The sequence below is a fragment of the Engraulis encrasicolus genome, chromosome 22, assembly GCF_034702125.1.
Source record: "Engraulis encrasicolus isolate BLACKSEA-1 chromosome 22, IST_EnEncr_1.0, whole genome shotgun sequence".
Lineage (NCBI taxonomy): Eukaryota > Metazoa > Chordata > Actinopteri > Clupeiformes > Engraulidae > Engraulis > Engraulis encrasicolus.
Window position 1 is genome coordinate 18,117,766 of NC_085878.1, and position 18,295 is coordinate 18,136,060.

Genomic DNA, 18,295 nt, shown 5'->3' on the forward strand with positions numbered 1-18,295 from the left:
TGTTTCACGTTTGGATTGGCATTCTTATGGAGTAATCAACCAGTGCTCTCCCCCATCCTCCTCCATGACTGAGGTACCCTGAGCATGGTACCGTCTCACCGCACTGCTCCCCATGGGGCGCCACTGAGGGCTGCCCCCTTGCACGGGTGAGGCATAAATGCAATTTCGTTGTGTGCAGTGTGCAGTGTTCACTTGTGTGCTCTGGAGTGCTGTGTCACAATGACAATGGGAGTTGGAGTTTCCCAATGGGCTTTCACTTTTCACTTATGCATTGGCTACTCTGTTATGTCGCTCAATGGTGGTAATCCTTGGTTGGGGCGATTACAAAACATGTAATGTCTTTACACACAGCGGTCTCACAATAGTTTCTTTTTTTAGCAGGTGGAGAGGGATACTGTTTACTGAATATTTAGTAATGATGTCGGTAATGTTCATGTCATTTACTCCCACAAAACAAATCACCAACACATTACTGTAATAAGCAGTGTCATGTTCCAACCAAGTTGACCACACCATTGGAGATATGAATATCAACTCCAATTCAATTTAAACATCAACATGTTACTTTTCCTGTTAAAACTCTAGTCTTGACTGTTAAAACAGTGATGGCACCTGTTAATGAAGACCAGGCAGTGTACACGCGTTGTTCACGAGCCTATGTTTACATTGCCACTCACTCACTCGCATGTGCATGTGTTCTCCACGGGGACACATCTGTTTAAGGCGCACGTATATCATCGCTTTGCAATTTTGATGTGGGAATCCCAGTTGTTGCCAAGGACTGTTCTGTGCCCGCACCTCAATTTACCCTGGCAGGAGCCCACTATATAGGTCAGCGGAATGGCCCCCTGCTGGCTTTTTCTATAAGGTCACAGAAAGCTGAGACGATATAACCCCCCTCAGTATAAACAGCCGTATCTAAGAGAGGGGCGCGTATGTGAAGAGAAAAGAATAATGTGCGCTGAAAGGGACTCTCATACAACCTCGTTATTTTGCTTTACACAGGTTATCTTTAATAGTTTATTTAAAAATTAAAAATAAAACAGATCATCGTGAAGTAGTGGGAATGGGTGCCGCATTAAATGTTGTTGATGGAATGATACATTTAAAGGGCTGTACTTAATGGGTTCAGCTGGATCAGTTTATATGTGGCAGCAGTATTGGAATACCTGAACTATGAGCATGTCAATGATGTTCACTTTATTACAGTATACAACCACCACCAAAGGCTTTCTTGTGCTGACCTACTATGGCTGTGTATGACTTGTCTTGCACTTTCAGGTTTTTTTCCTTTAGCACAGCATCATGTAATTTTGTGTATTTGGCTGGAAATAACTAAGTCCAACTACTTTTCTCACTCTAATTCCAAGACAGTGACTTCAACTGGAAAATGCTTATAGGTGGAGAGGATGCACAATGCATGGGTGTTTTAGTCAGTATGGATGATTTAATGATGGACCTTGAAAATGCATGGCATCACATGAAAACCATATAGCTATAAATATATCTCCTGTCATGACACATTTCAAGTTGCTTTGCATGGCAGGATGAAATGCACACTCTGAAGTGTTCTCGGCAGGGTGCTAGTCGTGAGAAAAGAAAAATCCAAAGTAAAAAAGGGAGGCAAATCCACACACTCTAGATATGTCTACATGCTGTGGCTGTGTGGGGAAAACAATATTTCAAGTGTGTAAGCCTTGGGACTTGAGAAAATCTCAAAAAGGCTGTTGACTTACTGAAATATAAATGAATAACTACAGTATCTCAAGACAAAAGGTGCCGGTTTTACTCTTTTCTCATTGATCAAACCTCACCCAAGTCAGCTCTCACCAGATGCCTGAGGGCTGACCCATGTTGCACCCTGTGTGCTTGTGCATACTATGGCCGATATCCATATCCAATATTTCATCTCTTCCACTCTAGATCTTGATTTTACACCCACTGAGCCCTCACTCCGAATCCAAGGTAAGTATGTAAATATGGGCACGGGGACAGGACTGTGAGATGTAAACATAATGGTTTCAGTGATGTAGGCATATGGATTTGTTTATGTGTTATGCTTCACCCACAATCGCATCTCAGTTAATGTTTTCTCCATTCTTTTCTACATTGTAAGTGCACAGCAAGATAAGCAGTCTTTTGTTTGTAGCACCATTATAGTTTGATGTCTTTCTTTTTTATCCGGTCAGTATTTTGGAGTCAGCTTTGGGGGCTCTGGTTGGAGGCTCTGGTTGTACGAACTTGTTCAGTCCCCCAAGTCTGTGTCCGTCTCCATCCCCCTGTGGGCCCTCTCTCAGGGCTGTTTGGGTCGCTCCATCTTCAGGTAGGGCTCTGTGGAGGAGGAGGAGGTGCTGTCTGAGTCACTGTGGTGCTTCTTGTCACGCGCCGCTGGCTCCCCCTTGCTGCAGCGGGTCCACGAGGGGGAGCGCATGTAGCCGCTGCGGTGGAGGTGGTGCGGGTGGTGGTGGTGACCTGGCAGAGGTAGGAAGAGGGAGGACAGGAAGGAAGGGGGGTTATGTACTATAAAATAATTAAGAAATAAATACAGAACAGTCATAGAGTAAATGTTACAAAATAAATATCATTATGATCAGTGGATTTGTTATACCCTCCACAAAGTCTGACAGGGTGCATACACGAATCAAACTTAATTTTAACACATACAGTTTTGGCTTTGTGTTCAAAATCAAAAGGGTGTCTGGAGTGGTGTATTCCTTTAAAATAAATACAGTCTAAATATAAATAAAGGTTGGCAACTATTTTTATGGTGTGAGAGATACAGAATAAGCGAGGAAGACATACAGAGGGAAAGAGACCAAAAAGAGGGAGACAGAGATGAGAAAGAAAGAAACAGAGAGAGAGAGAGAGAGAGAGAGAGAGAGAGAGAGAGAGAGAGAGAGAGAGAGAGAGAGAGAGAGAAGCTCTGTGTGCACTAAGCTATAAAGACTGATTAGAAGACTGATGGCTCAAGGATGAGAGGGCCGACAAGTTAACGACTGAGGGGAAGTGTCGGTGTGATCTGCTTTGATTTTTCTTTGTTCTAATGATTACTAGCCTTGGGGACATCCATACATTGCTCTCTTGGAGTGCAAGAGCACTGTGCTGTGTGCATGCGTCTCCACCATCCATCCTACTCATGGCAATAATACTAGATAATCAGATGATTAGAAAATGACAAATGACTGCATCTCGAGCCATTAAAGCCATTTATTCCTATGAGGTAGTAAGGATACATTTGTGTGTGTGTGTGTGTGTGTGTGTGTGTGTGTGTGTGTGTGTGTGTGTGTGTGTGTGTGTGTGTGTGTGTGTGTGTGTGTGTGTGTGTGTGTGTGTGTGCAACTGATTTATGTGGAAAGGAATGGAATTATTTAACAACAAATAGTGATCTGTTTGTCCTCTTCCTTTCACACACACACACACACACACACACACACACACACACACACACACACACACACACACACACACACACACACACACACACACACACACACACACACACACACACACACACACACACACACACACACACACACACACACACACACACACAACCACCAAACAACGATTACATATAGGCATGGAGCTCAAACAACGCCTCAGTTCACGGTGCACATTTCAGTATTTCAACATTTTAGTCCTACCACCAGATGGCGCTTAAAGCTCCCGTTTCAAATAAGAAAATGATGGTGGGTTAAATGCACATCATGCTTGGAGAATGTGAGGACTAGCAGCATCGTTTAGGGAAAGTAGCACTGGTGTGTACCTTGTTAAAGTTCATTTAATGGTTTTCAGCCGTTGATTTTTTAAGATAGACTGTAATATTTTTATCCAGAATTCATGCATTCACATAAGTTATCTTTTTCACGAATACTCCTCATCACTATCAAATTCTTAGTATTCACCGGGACTGTAAAATTGGACTTTTCATACATTAAAAGGTGAATCTCCTACACGTCCACCATTTTTAATTTCCAGAAAAAGACATTTTAGCTGCAAAACCAATTGGTACATTGGTTCAATGAGCAACATATTCAACAGGCCCCTACCTACCCTGGCCATCCTACACAGCGCACCTTTAGGAAAACTCCCTACATAGTCTATACCGTGACGTGCTTTCTTGGCTCACAAAATACCTACATATTTACAGCGCCCATCAAGTTACCCAAGACAAACTGCATTTAATTGAAAGGTTCTTTTTTGTCTTGTTCATAGCATTACCATTAGGTCTTACACATACAACTGGCATGTCGAAGTCACCAACTTGATTCTATACCTTGGACTGCACTTCAGGCCATTTAAATGTCATCCGTGGCTCACAGCTGTAATCAAGAACATTTTACTAATACCATTCTGTACGTACTGTGCAGTTCTGCAGTTTCAAGCACACCAGTGCTTGCATTCCTGTTCGTTTAGTAGTTATGTAGTCCTCGCTGCATCACACACTCAATCTTCAACTACTTCACACCCAGTCTACTCTTAAATGCCACCCTTATAAATCAAAGAGCAATCTGTAGCCATGGAGTCACTCTTTTTGAGGCACATTTCTCTCTCTCTCTCTCTCTCTCTCTCTCTCTCTCTCTCTCTCTCTCTCTCTCTCTCTCTCTCTCTCTCTCTCTCTCTCTCTCTCTGTCTCTCTCTCTCTCTCCCTCTCTCTCATTGATCTGTAGAGACTGATGGGGACCCTGGCTCCATTTTAATGAGTTAAAGAGACTTGTTCATCTGGCCAAGAGACCTTGTCCCTCCTGTTCCAGCCTCCCGCCATGCAAACAAAGCTTTCCATGAGCTCCAAACTAATTATTTCTCTGTTTGGGACCAATCTAGCAATCTGTCATGCTGTTTGTATGGGTGAGTGTGTGGTTGTTTAAGTGTGTGTTGGGGAGGGTGTTCAAGAGTGTGTGCATGCGTATGTGTGCATGTGTGTGTACTGTATGAAAGAGGGAAAGAGAGAGTGTGTCTGCGTGCGTGCGTGCGTGTGAGTGTGTACTCTGTTTGGATTGGCGCCCTCACATAGGAACACCAGTTGGTGAGGTCGTGAGCAGCATAGCGACAAGAAGTCTGGCAGACTGGAGCTGGCCAGCATGGGGGTATGACATGTGTGTGTTCATGTGTGTGTGGCGCCTTTGCAGTGCTCCATGCATGTGAATGCGAGTGTGCACTCGTGTGTGCTTGTGTATGTGTGTCTGTGTGTGTATGTCTTTGTGTTTATGATTTATTGCTGTGTACATGTGTGCATCCATGTGTGAGTGTGCAGTAGGTATTTATGTGTGTGTGCATGTGTATGTTTGTCTGTGTGTGTGTCCGGATGTATCTAGTATGTCTTTGTTTGAATGTACTGTATTGGTGTGTGTGTGTGTGTGTGTGTGTGTGTGTGTGTGTGTGTGTGTGTGTGTGTGTGTGTGTGTGTGTGTGTGTGTGTGTGTGTGTGTGTGTGTGTGGCGTCTCCATCTGACTGATAGACGCATGAATATGGATGGTGGCAGCAGCTGTGCCCCAGCAGGACGGGGATAGCCAGAGATCACACCATCAGAGAGCCCAGACACCTCCCTCCAGTCACTCACTCCCTTCTCCCTCTCCTCCTCTCCTCCTCTCCCTGTCACGCCATGAGATACTGTACCAGATGCCTCCCTCCAGTCACTCATCATGACCCGCCTCTCCTCTCCTCTCCTCTCTTTCTCTCCTCTCCTCCTTCCCTCTTTTCTCTTCCTTGCCCTGTGACACCATAAAAGCCCAGACACCTTCCTCCAGTCATTCACTCCTGACCCGCCTCTCATCCTCTCCTCCGCTCCTCTCCTCTCCCCCTCTTCCTCCTCCATTCGAGCCCAGATAACTCCCTCCATTCACACTCCTCATGCACCTCTCGCTTCCTCTCTTCTCCTCCTTTCTGCTCTTCTCCTCTCCGTGCTTCTTCGCCTAGTAGTCAGACTCCCAAGTCCTGACTGAAAGAACACTCCTGACCCACCTCTCCTCCTTTCTCCTCCACCAGAGTCGGACTACAATTACAATCAGTCTGAATCCAATACTGACAGCATTCGGATATATTTGACTCAATCCATCAGCATCATCCTCTAGTCCCTCGAAAACCTCCTGGATAAAATGTAATTGATGCAATGTCCTATCATACCATAAGTGCTTTGAGGTTAGATTTATTGACATAGTAATACAAAGAAAATAAAACAGCAATTTCCGAAATATGAACCTTCTAGTGAGGATCTTGTGGTAGTTGAAGATGATTGATTTCCAAATTCATATGATTGCATAAGCAACAGTACAGAGCAGGAAGAAAAACAATAAACTTTGTGCAATTAACCTTTTACCTCCAAAGTTAAATATTTCATTACGCTGTTTGTTTTCCTCATCTGTTGTACAAACAAGACGTAAACAACTTTAAAATAACTTCTGTGGGAAAACATGAGCTGTTTTTTACACAAATTTTAGTTGATGCAGACACTGGCACTGAGCTAATATTTAGAATGGCTATGTCTGCTGTTTTTAAAAGAGCACTGCCCTAAATAATGTATTTACTTTTAGGCCTATATCAAATGCTCTTATGAAGCATTTCTTCATCCCCTTCATCTCTCTCTCTCTCTCTCTCTCTCTCTCTCTCTCTCTCTGTCAATCCCATCCGTCCCCGGTCTGACCCCCGCTTGACATTACGTCACTAGGAGCTGGAGGATATTATTTTGCTGATGCGTTTGGAATGATTAGAAACAATGTCCTGAACATGCAGTGAGACAAGAGATTTAGACCAGGCAGAATACATCTGGGAATCCTCCTGCGCCTCATCTGGAATTTGAGTATTAAGAATTCTGATGACCTAATGACCCAAGGTCAAGAAACAGCTGCACCAAACATATACACACTAATACAAACATGTGTGCACACACGCACAGAGAATATGACACACACACACGCACGCGCACGCACGCGCACACGCACACGCAAATGGACACGGACACACACACGCACACACACAGACTTAAGATCACTCCATGGTTCCATCATATATTTGTGACTGTACTGTATCTTAATAATCATAATTCATCCTAGTGTGTGTTTCACATTATAAATCCCTCCATGCCGAACACAAAGGGATATTGAAGCTAACGGTCTGGGGTGAGGAGCTGGGTGAGGTGTGGCGGCCGGCAGCTGCAGAACAGCTTGATGCTGTCGGCTCTTTGTCTGCCGGCCTCAGCTGCATGCAGGGACACCAGCACACCTTTGAAAACCCACTCAGTAGTTGGAAATCCACAGCTGAACTCAGGATAGAGATGGACATACTGTATAGATAAATAGACGTACAGAAAGAGATGGACTAAGGCAGAGAGGAGAGAGAGAGAGAGAGAGAGAGAGAGAGAGAGAGAGAGAGAGAGCGCGCGATGGTGATATAGAAAAAAAGGCAATGCTTGCATTCTGAATTCATAAATCTGTGTTTAAAATGGTTGTGTAGCGTACTATTCTTGACTGGGAGCCAAGTCAAGAGAGTAGAAAAGAATGTGGAACAGTGAAGCCCAGGGGAAGCCCCCCTCTCTCTCCCCTCCCGCACTCTCCACTCAGACGGGCTGCTTTAGGATGAAGCCTCCCTGATTGCTAGTGACACTGAGTAACCTCCTCTCTCACACACATACAACATGCACGCACACACACACACGCACACACACAGTATATGTACAGAGACAGAGAGACCGACAGAAACAGAGAGGCAGAGATACAAAGACACGCACGCGCGCACACGCACGCGCATGCACGCACACGCACATGCACACGCACACGCACACACACTGACTCCAGTCTCTCCATCCCCCTAGTTGAGCTTTGTGCAGTAGAAGCCAGCGTTCTGATTCACAGGGGCTTATATTAAAGGAGGAAAACATAGAGGATAAAGGAGAGGGATTTGTGTTTAGGGATGTGTTGAGAATCTCTCTCTCTCTCTCTCTCTCTCTCTCTCTCTCTCTCTCTCTCTCTTTCTTTCTCTCTCTCTCTCTCTCTCCCTCAGCTGGGTACAGGGGCTATTAAAGTAGTCTGCATTAGACTGGAGAAGATAGTGCAGCCAGGGGGCATTTGCCGATAGCCTAATGGGCTCCATCACTCTCTGCCATTGGACAGCTCTGCTGAAATGGGGGCCAGCTGAAGAACAAGCAAAAGTAAACAAAAATGAACACAAAAGAGGAGTGAACATCACAAGGTTTAAAGAGTTGATATTTTGCAGGTTTGATCAGTTCAATCAGACTGCTGAACTGTTTCGCCGGAAAGGATTTCATATGAACTACTGAATAAACTTGATGTCTTTTTCTCAGTGGTATTGTAGTTAATATTGGCAAGGCAGGATTGTTTTCTACAAAGCGGATTCCAAAAAAGTTGGGACACTTTGTATTTTGTGAATAAAATCAAAATGCTGGCATTTTCAAAACATTCAATGTGTTAATAAGGTAGAGCATTATGTACAGACAACATATCAGTTGTTAAAGTCAAGCAGAATTATTGTTTTGAGGTAATTATGTGATCATTTAAAATTTCACCCTTGCAACAAATTAAAAAAAAAAAAAAATTGGGACAGGGCCAATAAAATGCTTTTTATATTGGATAAGACTAAACACAACACAAGGGATGAGACTGAACAGTTAAATACTTTGACTGATGGCATAATTGTATTCAAAAATTAGATATTTTGATGTCCAAGACATGATTTCAGCAGCTCAACTGATAGGTGTGTTCTTCAACTTGTTTACCTTTTTGTTATGCTTAATATGTGGCATATCCTTAATGCCAGAAAACAATTTTGTGACCTGTTTACTCTTATGATGGAACCACACTGTTGGAACATAGTAGAGATTGAAATTTGCCACCATTATGGGGCAATATCTAAAGGCGGTGCTCAAAAATATAATGCCTTGGTAGCTATGTATGCTGTTTAAAGTCTGTGTATATCATTCAACATTCATGATAATGCTCTACATGAGTAAGAAGACCATAACCAAGGCACCTCTGCACCCCCTTACCATCATATATGCTGTCTTTCAGACTGCCCACTAAATCAAGGTTAAGTATTCATTTTCTATATGACCTGGAGGGTGCATGACTCCATGATTTTAAAAAAGGATGAAATATTTTCCATTCTGTAATCAGAGGACAGTTTCACATGTCTCCTATGTTCATCTAGAATTAGCTTTTCTGCATGCAACACTGTTTAATGTCTGCATCATGTACATTAATCAAGTGTTGTGTTTATGGTCATTTTTTCGAGAGCTGTCATTGTTGGAGTGTCATTGTTTGCTTATTGACGACGAGTATGTCATGATCTCATAACTCCTGCAATGATTACACAGAACTCTATATTACGGAAATAAGCCTTATATGCCTGCAATTTTGATAATTCTATCTTTCTGTGTAATAGATAAGTAATTAGTACCTCAAAATCTTCGCTACTGAGTGCCACAGCCTCTCTGTGATGGTATTTTATTTGTGCATTCATGTTGACAGTCAATATAGTTCCTGTTAAAATATTCTTCCTTGTGTTATTTTTAGAATTATCCAACTATTACAACATGTTTTGGCCCTGTCCCAACTTTTTTGAATTTTGTTGCATGGGTCAAATTTTAAATGATCACATAATTACCTCAAAACAATAATTCTGCTTGACATTAACAACTGATACGTTGTCTGTACATAATGCTCTACCTTATTAACATATTGGATGTTTTGAAAATGCCAGCATTTTGATTTTATTCACAAAATACAAAGTGTCCCAACTTTTTTGGAATCCGCTTGTAGAAGGTCATCTTTATATTCCCCGGGTTCTATGTTCACTTTGACTGGGGACCATAGGAACATAGAACCAGTGTCAAAAATCAGGTGAGGGTTAGTGATGATCTCTGGTCTTCTGTAGGCAGGGTGAAACAGTCTCCGGTGCCCAAATAGAAATGATAAAATTACACTTTCAAACAGAAATAGACAACCAAAGGCTGACCAGGGAATATGGGACTCAGAAAACATAGGTCACAGGACATGGCATGGTTATCACAGTCAGTCACAGTTGTTGTAGTTTTATGGCCAGATTACTCACTGCCAGTGGTGGCATTCATATAAATCCATTTCTGCTCGACTGGTGGTGGCTCGTTCGATGGCCCCTTTTAAAATTAATGTGAGTTTTATGGACTGGCTCTCCACACAGAGGCAGGCAGCTGGCGGTTCACTTTTATGTGGTCGGTTAGGTGTGGCCGTGCTGTGAGGATAATCACCTTCACTGGAGCTCAGGGACCAGTTCATTTGGAGTGTTTAAAAGGTTCAGTTATATAGTCGACCAGAGCAGCGCAAGCTAACACGCGCTCTCCACAGCAACGTATAAGTACCACTACCTGGATGCAATGGTCGTCAAGTATAAAAATTGAGAAGATGAGTTTTTATTTTTGCATAATGGCAGAGGAAGCATAGCAATGCGTAGCCTTGTAGCCACGTATGCATTAAAATTCTTCACACAGTCTGTGAGACTGTGAGCAACTACAGGAGCAAAAGAAAATACAGCTACAGCTTCTGCCGCTTGTCCCAGTGCGACACATGCAGCAGGTCAAATCGCACATACGCTCCTCTGACAGTGGCTTAATTATATGGGTGGGGAGAGGGGCCAAAAAGGGGTTGGAAGGGTAATTAAAGAGGCGGCGACCTGACGGCACAATAGCAACCTTGGATGACGAGGGCGGAGAGCAGCAGAGGTTGGCAGCAGATGCCAAGTAGTGCTCAGGGAGATAGGGAGGGGCTCGGGTAGTGATGGCGGTACTACTGGGGTCAAAGGGTGCAGAGAGAGGGTAGAGTGCCAACCGCCACTGTTGCTGGGTAACTGGCATCTCCTTGGAAACGTCACAGTGACACGCTGTGATTCACACATTTATAAAAATGACACGTGGCAACCCTCAGCCGTAGCTAAGAATATGTCTGAAAGGCATGCACGGCCAACAGCCTGGTCAACAGCACAGTATGTGACCTTTGACTCCGGTCAAAGGTCATGTTTCCTCAGTGTCTTCGAAAAAAAAACCCAGCAGACCACCTAAGTGTTCATTACATTATAATGTAAATGACATGTAGGCGTTTCATGAATACTGTATGCAAGCATTTTTTTCTGAGCCATGCAAATGTGCAAATATTGACTGTACACAGCATACTTCTCCAAAGAAAATCTTTTTCTTATAAAACAGCTGTAAATAGGGAACAGGCCTTTGCTTATGTGCATTTTTTGCCCTTTGATGTTTATTTCTGCCTCTTTGATCAATGTAGCTGCCAGATAGATCCACAGTTGATGTGTCCTTGTTGTTGGGTTCATCTTAAACACCTCCTCCTCTGAGGCAGGTTGCTATTAGTACAGAAGATTCTCCATTTAAACAGCAGTGGGGGAGGATAAGCAGTCCACAACCATTTGCCACACTTTTTTCTGTGTTGGCTTGCTTATTCTGCATTCATTCTTGTCCTTACGAGGAGCAATGTTGCCAGATTGGATGGTTACCCACGCTTGGCATGGCCGTAGGCGGGTAAAAATTGTAAAAACGGCCATTTGGCATTTTTTGTGTAGTTCTATGGCCATAGAAATCAATAGAATTTGTTGAAATTGGGCAGTATTAAGCGCCTCCAGGCGGGTTTTGAGGACCGTTTGGGCTGGAAATGGTCAGACAAATCTGGCAACATATGCTCCATTCCCCCCCTCCACCAGTCATTAAAGACATAGCTATTCACCATCCTGAAAGGGAGCACTGTCTTCTCAATTAGAGTCAACATACCTCTAAAGAAGGAGAGGTCTTGACTATAAATGGGAGACTAATTATATTACAAAGATGTGTGCCACTGATTGAGCTTGTGGTACTGACCTTAAGTACTCTAGATATAGTTGCTTAGTATTCTGAGTCACGACGACGGGTGCGCTGTTTAGTCTTACCTGCTGCCTGGATTTAACAACTACCGCTGGAAAGCTAATGCACTTTCCCATTATTATGGCAACAAAAGGCTGTGGTATTTCAGGCCTCATAAGTCTCTCAGCAATTGCTAGGCTGCCGCACCAGTGATTCCAGTCAATGGGGAGTAATTGACTTAGTGATATTCCTGGCAACGCTCTCTAGCCACCTGTGAAATGTCTCATCTGACACTTTCTAATAGAGTGTGTAATGCTGAAGTAATTATGATGAATCCAATTCTAATAGTTAATCCTGAAAATGTGTCCATGTAATTAGTACTGAAGTGCTTACGTTCTAGTTTTTTCATTTCACATACTGTTTATTGCAATGTATGCCTGACCCACTACGTAGGCCACTACATGAATAATGCTATCATCACAGCAACACATAAAACTGTCACAAAACATGAAACGCATGCAGTAAACTCATTTCCTCAACATGGATCTCCAACTTTTTCTGATGGCATGCTTGCTCAAAGATGGCATGGACTTGCATCATTGATTCCAAACCAGGTTGTCCACTCTCAGCAGTCTAGTGCTGTAGATTGCATCTGAGCTCTGGCTACTTTATGGTTGCTTCCTGCTCCTCAGCTCCATTATACATTCTTCCCCTAACTTGAGCCTGCCCATTTGAGACTGGTTGCCAGGAGAAAGCATCTCCTCTGCCCACTGCACTGCTACACATCTATGCCACTGCTGCCATGTTTGCTACGTTTACATGACATTTTTAATTCCGAATTAATAATTCCGAATTAAATAGTTCCGTTGAGTTTACTTTGATCTTTCATTTAATTCCAAATTGTGAGGTGTTCACGTGAAGTCAGAATTAAAGTGAGTTGATTCTGAATTAATTGTGTCATGTAAACGTAGCCACTGTGCACATCAACATACCTGCTCTGTAAACACCTACTGGCACTCACCAAGAATTCCATACATCGTGTGAACATATTACATACTGTATATCCTGTTCATCACATAACAAATCCAATAAATCAGGGGTATTATGAACTGGTGTGCTCAAGGTCAGTTTGTTAGTTTGCTCATTATACATAATACATTGGGCCTCACAGCCCCATCTTCTATAACTCTGCACCAAGCTTCATCTTATTTTAAAATAGGACTAGGGAAAGATAAGCCAAAGATTGAATTTTCCTTGCCAATGTGCTCTTTACAGCCACACTCTACAAAACACCCTGAGAAATACGGGGAAATCGAATTAAAGTTCAATTTGATTAAAAAGATGCATTGCTCTACACAGTGTAGAGCAGCATGTGGTGGTACTGTAAATAGATGGGGAGGGGACGTCACAGCACAGCACAGAACATTGAGAAAAGCCACAAGCTAAACATCTGCTCTGTTCTAAATTAAAAATATATACTTTTAGACCTTGTGTTTGTTTTTCAGTATGCAACCCATCCTTGCTCTTTGTGGTATGAGTAGTAAATAGATGGTTTTAACCTCAACTGAAATGTCCATTGACTTCTATAGTAGATACACAGCATATGATTTCATGCACACTTTAAGCAATCTTTTCTTCTGTCTGTCTGGATGCACTTTACACTTAGATGACACTTTTATACAAAGCAACGACTCCAACTGTTGTACAGGGTAATGGTTACAGTCGCTGGAGCCATGTGTGTTAGGCGTGTCTCAAGGGCACTGCACACACCACAGAAAGTCATCAGACTGGTTAGGGTGGGATTCACACACCCATCCTCTAACCTAGTGTTTCTCGACGGGGGCAGTGCAGCCCCCCCAGGGGGCGTTGGGGAGCTCTAGGGGGGCGTTGAGAAGGATACAGCTGAGAGGGGAGGCGCTTAGTTGTCATTAGTCCATTAGTCCATTTCATTTTTGAATACTAAGGGGGGCGTTGTCAGGCTTATGATGGGGTCAAGGGGGCGTTGAGAGACTTGTGATGAGGCCAAGGGGGCGTTTGTTCAAAAAAGGTTGAGAACTACTAACCACTAGGCCACAGCTGCCCGCATGGCTGTACTTACTTCCTGGTGACTCGTTGTGGTTCTCCTCATCAGAGTCGGCAAAGACCTCGGCCAGCTCCTGGTCGGACATGTCTGTGAGCTCGGTCAGGTCCAGGAGGTCAAAGTGCACCTCCAGAGAGGACACGCTACTGAGGGGCTCTGTGGATGGAATAGACAGGACAAGACGAGATAAGGTCAAAGGTCATTGCTGAAATAAATCCAACTCCGCAAATATGGACTGGGTAGTGACAAATGTGAGTGGCTCTGTGGAATATATAGAGAAGACATTATATTATATTATATTATATTATATTATATTATATTATATTATATTATATTATATTATATTATATTATGTAAGGGATAACGGCCATTAACCTCTTATGACCGATCGACCTCGAAGGCCGTTATCCCACTTAGATGCCGTTATGGTACGGTACTTTTTTTACTCTCTTACTGTCTGTAAAGTTGTAGGAACAATGTCAACTGCACCAACATTTTGTGAGCAAGATAGTGAACGTCGCTATGCAGGCATCTAACTTAGATGCGTCTAGAATCTTCGTTTGGTATCCCAACGTGATTATTTAATTTTCCATAGATGATGTGCATGATTTCCTTAGATATCATCGGCAATCCAAGCGAAGGTTCTATGCGCGTTGCACGCTTGACACTAGTTCTCAGGGATTAATGGCCACCCCATCAGCCAGTTAGAAAAGAGAATTCCGTTGCGTAAGCAGACACATTAAAATAAAGGTTTGCACACTGATTAACCCCTAATCAAAGGTGAGTCTAGTAGCACATCATTTCGGACACAAGTGCAGAGTAAAACAGGTGAAAAGACTGGACAGGGCAACACCAAAGGTCATTACTGAAATAAGTCAAACACTGCAAATACAGACTACAGCAATGACACTGTCACTGTCACTTCTGAAAATGACAAGGCCAAAAGACCTACGACGTGTGCAAATACTCCAAAAAAAGGAACTGACCGATTGGCACTTCGGGGACGTGAACCTGAGATTCACACCTCTGTTGCCACTGTTTCATATAGCACAAAAGACAAGTCTCACTGTTTTTTTTTACAAGAAGTGTGCTCAACTCAAAATTGTTTTTATTTAAAAAGTCCTCAGGCGGAGGCAACTGGATCAGCACAGTTGCTGGAAGCTGCACTCCCGACGACAGTCCTTATAATTATTTATTGGGGTAGCATGACAAAGAGACAAGAGAAATGGTTCGGCCTAACCCATCTTCAGCGTCTCACTGTTTCGCAGTCAATACAGTTCAATAAAGCATCATAAAGCTATCCTCGTTTCCGATTGAGAAATGCAGCCCTTAATATTGTTGCAGATTGTACTGTGAGCAGAGAGGAATCATCTAGTTTCACATCTAAAGATTACTTTCTGTTGCCTTCAAACATTTTATAATGATCTGATCATTTGTTATTATGCAGAATTGCCACAATTTGTTTAAATAGTGGGAATGTTAGTGACGCTTGGGAACTCAACGTCCTGATGCAATCATCTCCTTCATATTACATTTCCGGAGAGAAAAACATTTTTTTCTGCTGTTAGTTCAACATCAACCATATCAGTGTCACAAATTTGTTTGTTATTTGCTTCCCTTCTATTTCCAGGACTCATTTGAAGCTTTGGATCCCTGCTGCGACACAGAGACAGAGAGAAGCTAGAAGAGCTGGGAGGCAGCTTGAGTGTGTGCGCACATGCCCAAGCATGAATGTGAGTTTGTGTGCGTGCGCTTATACTGTACTGTGCGTGTGTGTGTGTCCATCATTTGTGTGTGTGTGTGCGTGTGCGCATAAGAGAGAGAGAGAGAGAGAGAGAGAGAGAGAGAGAGAGAGAGAAAGAGAAAGAGAGAGGTAGAGAGAGAGAGAATGTATTTTGTATTTTTGTCTGTGTGTGAACATGCACCTTATGAGTCTGCGTGCATTACCGGTATATTTGTGTGTGTGTGTGTGTGTGTGTGTGTGTGTGTGTGTGTGTGTGTATCTCTGCCTCTCCCTGCCTCTCTTTTTCTCTCTGTTCTGTACATATACTGTGTGTGTGCGTGCGTGCGTGCGTGCGTGCGTGCGTGCGTGCGTGCGTGCGTGCGTGCGTGCGTGCGTGCGTGCGTGCGTGCGTGCGTGGGGTAGAGAGAGATGTCATGTCTGAGTTGTAGCCTCCCCGTGTGAGTTCAGCTCACAGACAATGGAGGCCGAGACGGGGCTGCCTTCAATGCATACCACACTGAGCCGAGTGTTTCCCATAGCCGCAGGCAGGCAGGCAGGCAGGAGGGGCAGGCAGGCAGGCAGGCAGGCAGGCAGGCAGGCAGGAGGGGCAGGCAGGCAGGAGGGGCAGGCAGGCAGGCAGGCAGGAGGGGCAGGCAGGCAGGAGGGGCAGGCAGGCAGGCAGGAGGGGCAGGCAGGCAGGAGGGGCAGGCAGGCAGGCAGGAGGGGCAGGCAGGCAGGCAGGAGGGGCAGGCAGGCAGGCAGGCAGGCAGGAGGGGCAGGCAGGCAGGAGGGGCAGGCAGGCAGGAGGGGCAGGCAGGCAGGCAGGCAGGAGGGGCAGGCAGGCAGGCAGGCAGGCAGGAGGGGCAGGCAGGCAGGAGGGGCAGGCAGGCAGGAGGGGCAGGCAGGCAGGCAGGCAGGAGGGGCAGGCAGGCAGGAGGGGCAGGCAGGCAGGCAGGAGGGGCAGGCAGGCAGGAGGGGCAGGCAGGCAGGCAGGCATTGCGCACCACACACCACCCCACTACAGCACCGGCTCCATCAGCCAGAAATGGGGTTAGCAGGGCATCTGGCACAGCCTCAGAGAGATGATGATGATAGCTTCACTACTTGCCTCTCTGAGGCGTCGTGCTGCAAAGTGACTGGGCTTCCACATGACACCACGGTACATTTTCTTTGTGTGGATGCTACCTTTTTCTCTATATTTTAGTTTGCTATAGTTTCTTTCTTTTGGTAAATGCTCTAACAGAAGTAAAAATTGTTTAGGTGAAGCTGGCTCCTATCCTGAACACAAGTGTTAAATCAACACTATGGAGATTAGGACCCATGAGAAAAGTGAAGTTGAATTATGTTGTGCCTCTCTCATTCTGGTTCTGGCTTGGCCACAGCAGGCTTGGCCAGGGTCTCTCTTTGTTGCTCTCTCCATTTCCCCTTCATCTTACCACATTTCTAATGTTCCCACAGCTCTATGGGGCGAAATACCATTTCCACGCAGTCCATACCAAATTCAGCTACAAAACAAACAAAGGCTAAGCTGTGCCCAGACCAAAGCCATCCCTAACCTAACCTGTAAATACAGAAAAAGCCTCAATTTGACAATGCTAATTTGCTCCAAAGCATTCGGCTAGCCAGACTTACGGACTGTGTTTGATCATGCATTCGTAGCACCATAATGCACGCCATTCCACTAGTGGAACGCTGTAATAGCCATTAAAAGCAGAGGCGGAGCAATAGGGAGGGCGAGCAGGGCATTTGCCCCAGGGCCCAGGGCACTTTTGCATTGGTGGTGGGGGCCCCATTGTGACTTTGGCAGGCCGTGTAGGGGCCCCTATAAGTGTTCTGCCCTGGGGCCCTGGGTGCAATTGTTCCGCCACTGATTAAAAGTAAATTACCAGTACAACACTACTATGACCAAACACAGGACCTTTAGTAATGCACCATGACTTTGGTCATGCCCATTCTAGAAACAACAAATTTGTAATGCTGTGTCTTAACGGGTTAATAATATTTTTTCGTAAACACGACATTCGGTGTGTGGTGGCCTCCCTGATGTCGTCTCCACGTTGAGCCAAGTGGTCATAGCAATTAACACAGCAAAATGTGCCGAGTACATGCAGAGAGGGTACAGCAGGCTGCACAGACATTCATGTGTGTTATTATTAGAGGTCCCACCTGCTGAGCAGCAGAATGCTCGTGAGTTACCGTATACTGTATCCAAGACTGCGCGGGGCTGTCAGAAAGCTGATCCCATGCCCATGGGTGTTCTGTTTACGCACAAAAATGCTTTGTGAGTAACTTTTCACACACATTTTCAGATGTACTAATTCTGACTTAACATGAAAAGTGCACATTTACTAAATTTCATGTGAAATTGGACATACCACGTGAATCAACATGTTTCTGCATGGACTGATACTGTACATTCTAAATTTTAGGTGAAAATGTATCCTTTCAGATTTTCAATTATGCAAAGATTCAGTAGGAAATCTACAGAAGTCTTTGGACATGAGGCCCCAGGACTACGGAGTCATTACGAGAGGAGGAAATAATGTATTCAATCTTACCACTGACTTGTCTGCATGCAGTGGTGTAAGTCTACATAGAACGCAGGTATACGGAGTATACCCACTTCTAAATTTTAGGGGCTTCAGCGTACCCACTTAA

At 44.3% G+C, this 18,295-nt stretch overlaps 1 protein-coding gene across 1 annotated transcript in view; it reads right to left on the reverse strand.

Moving 5' to 3' along the window:
* Nucleotides 1-972: 972 nt before the first annotated feature.
* The window catches only part of LOC134439137 (dysbindin domain-containing protein 1-like), a 30,742-nt gene continuing 13,419 nt past the window's right edge, over nt 973-18,295 (reverse strand). Inside the window, exons 3-4 of the mRNA XM_063188993.1 lie at nt 13,933-14,070; nt 973-2,472 (exon numbers count right to left, since the gene is read on the reverse strand). Of these exons, the coding sequence (XP_063045063.1) occupies nt 2,294-2,472; nt 13,933-14,070 (317 nt within the window). The 3' untranslated portion in view covers nt 973-2,293. The remainder of the gene's footprint in view (nt 2,473-13,932; nt 14,071-18,295) is intronic.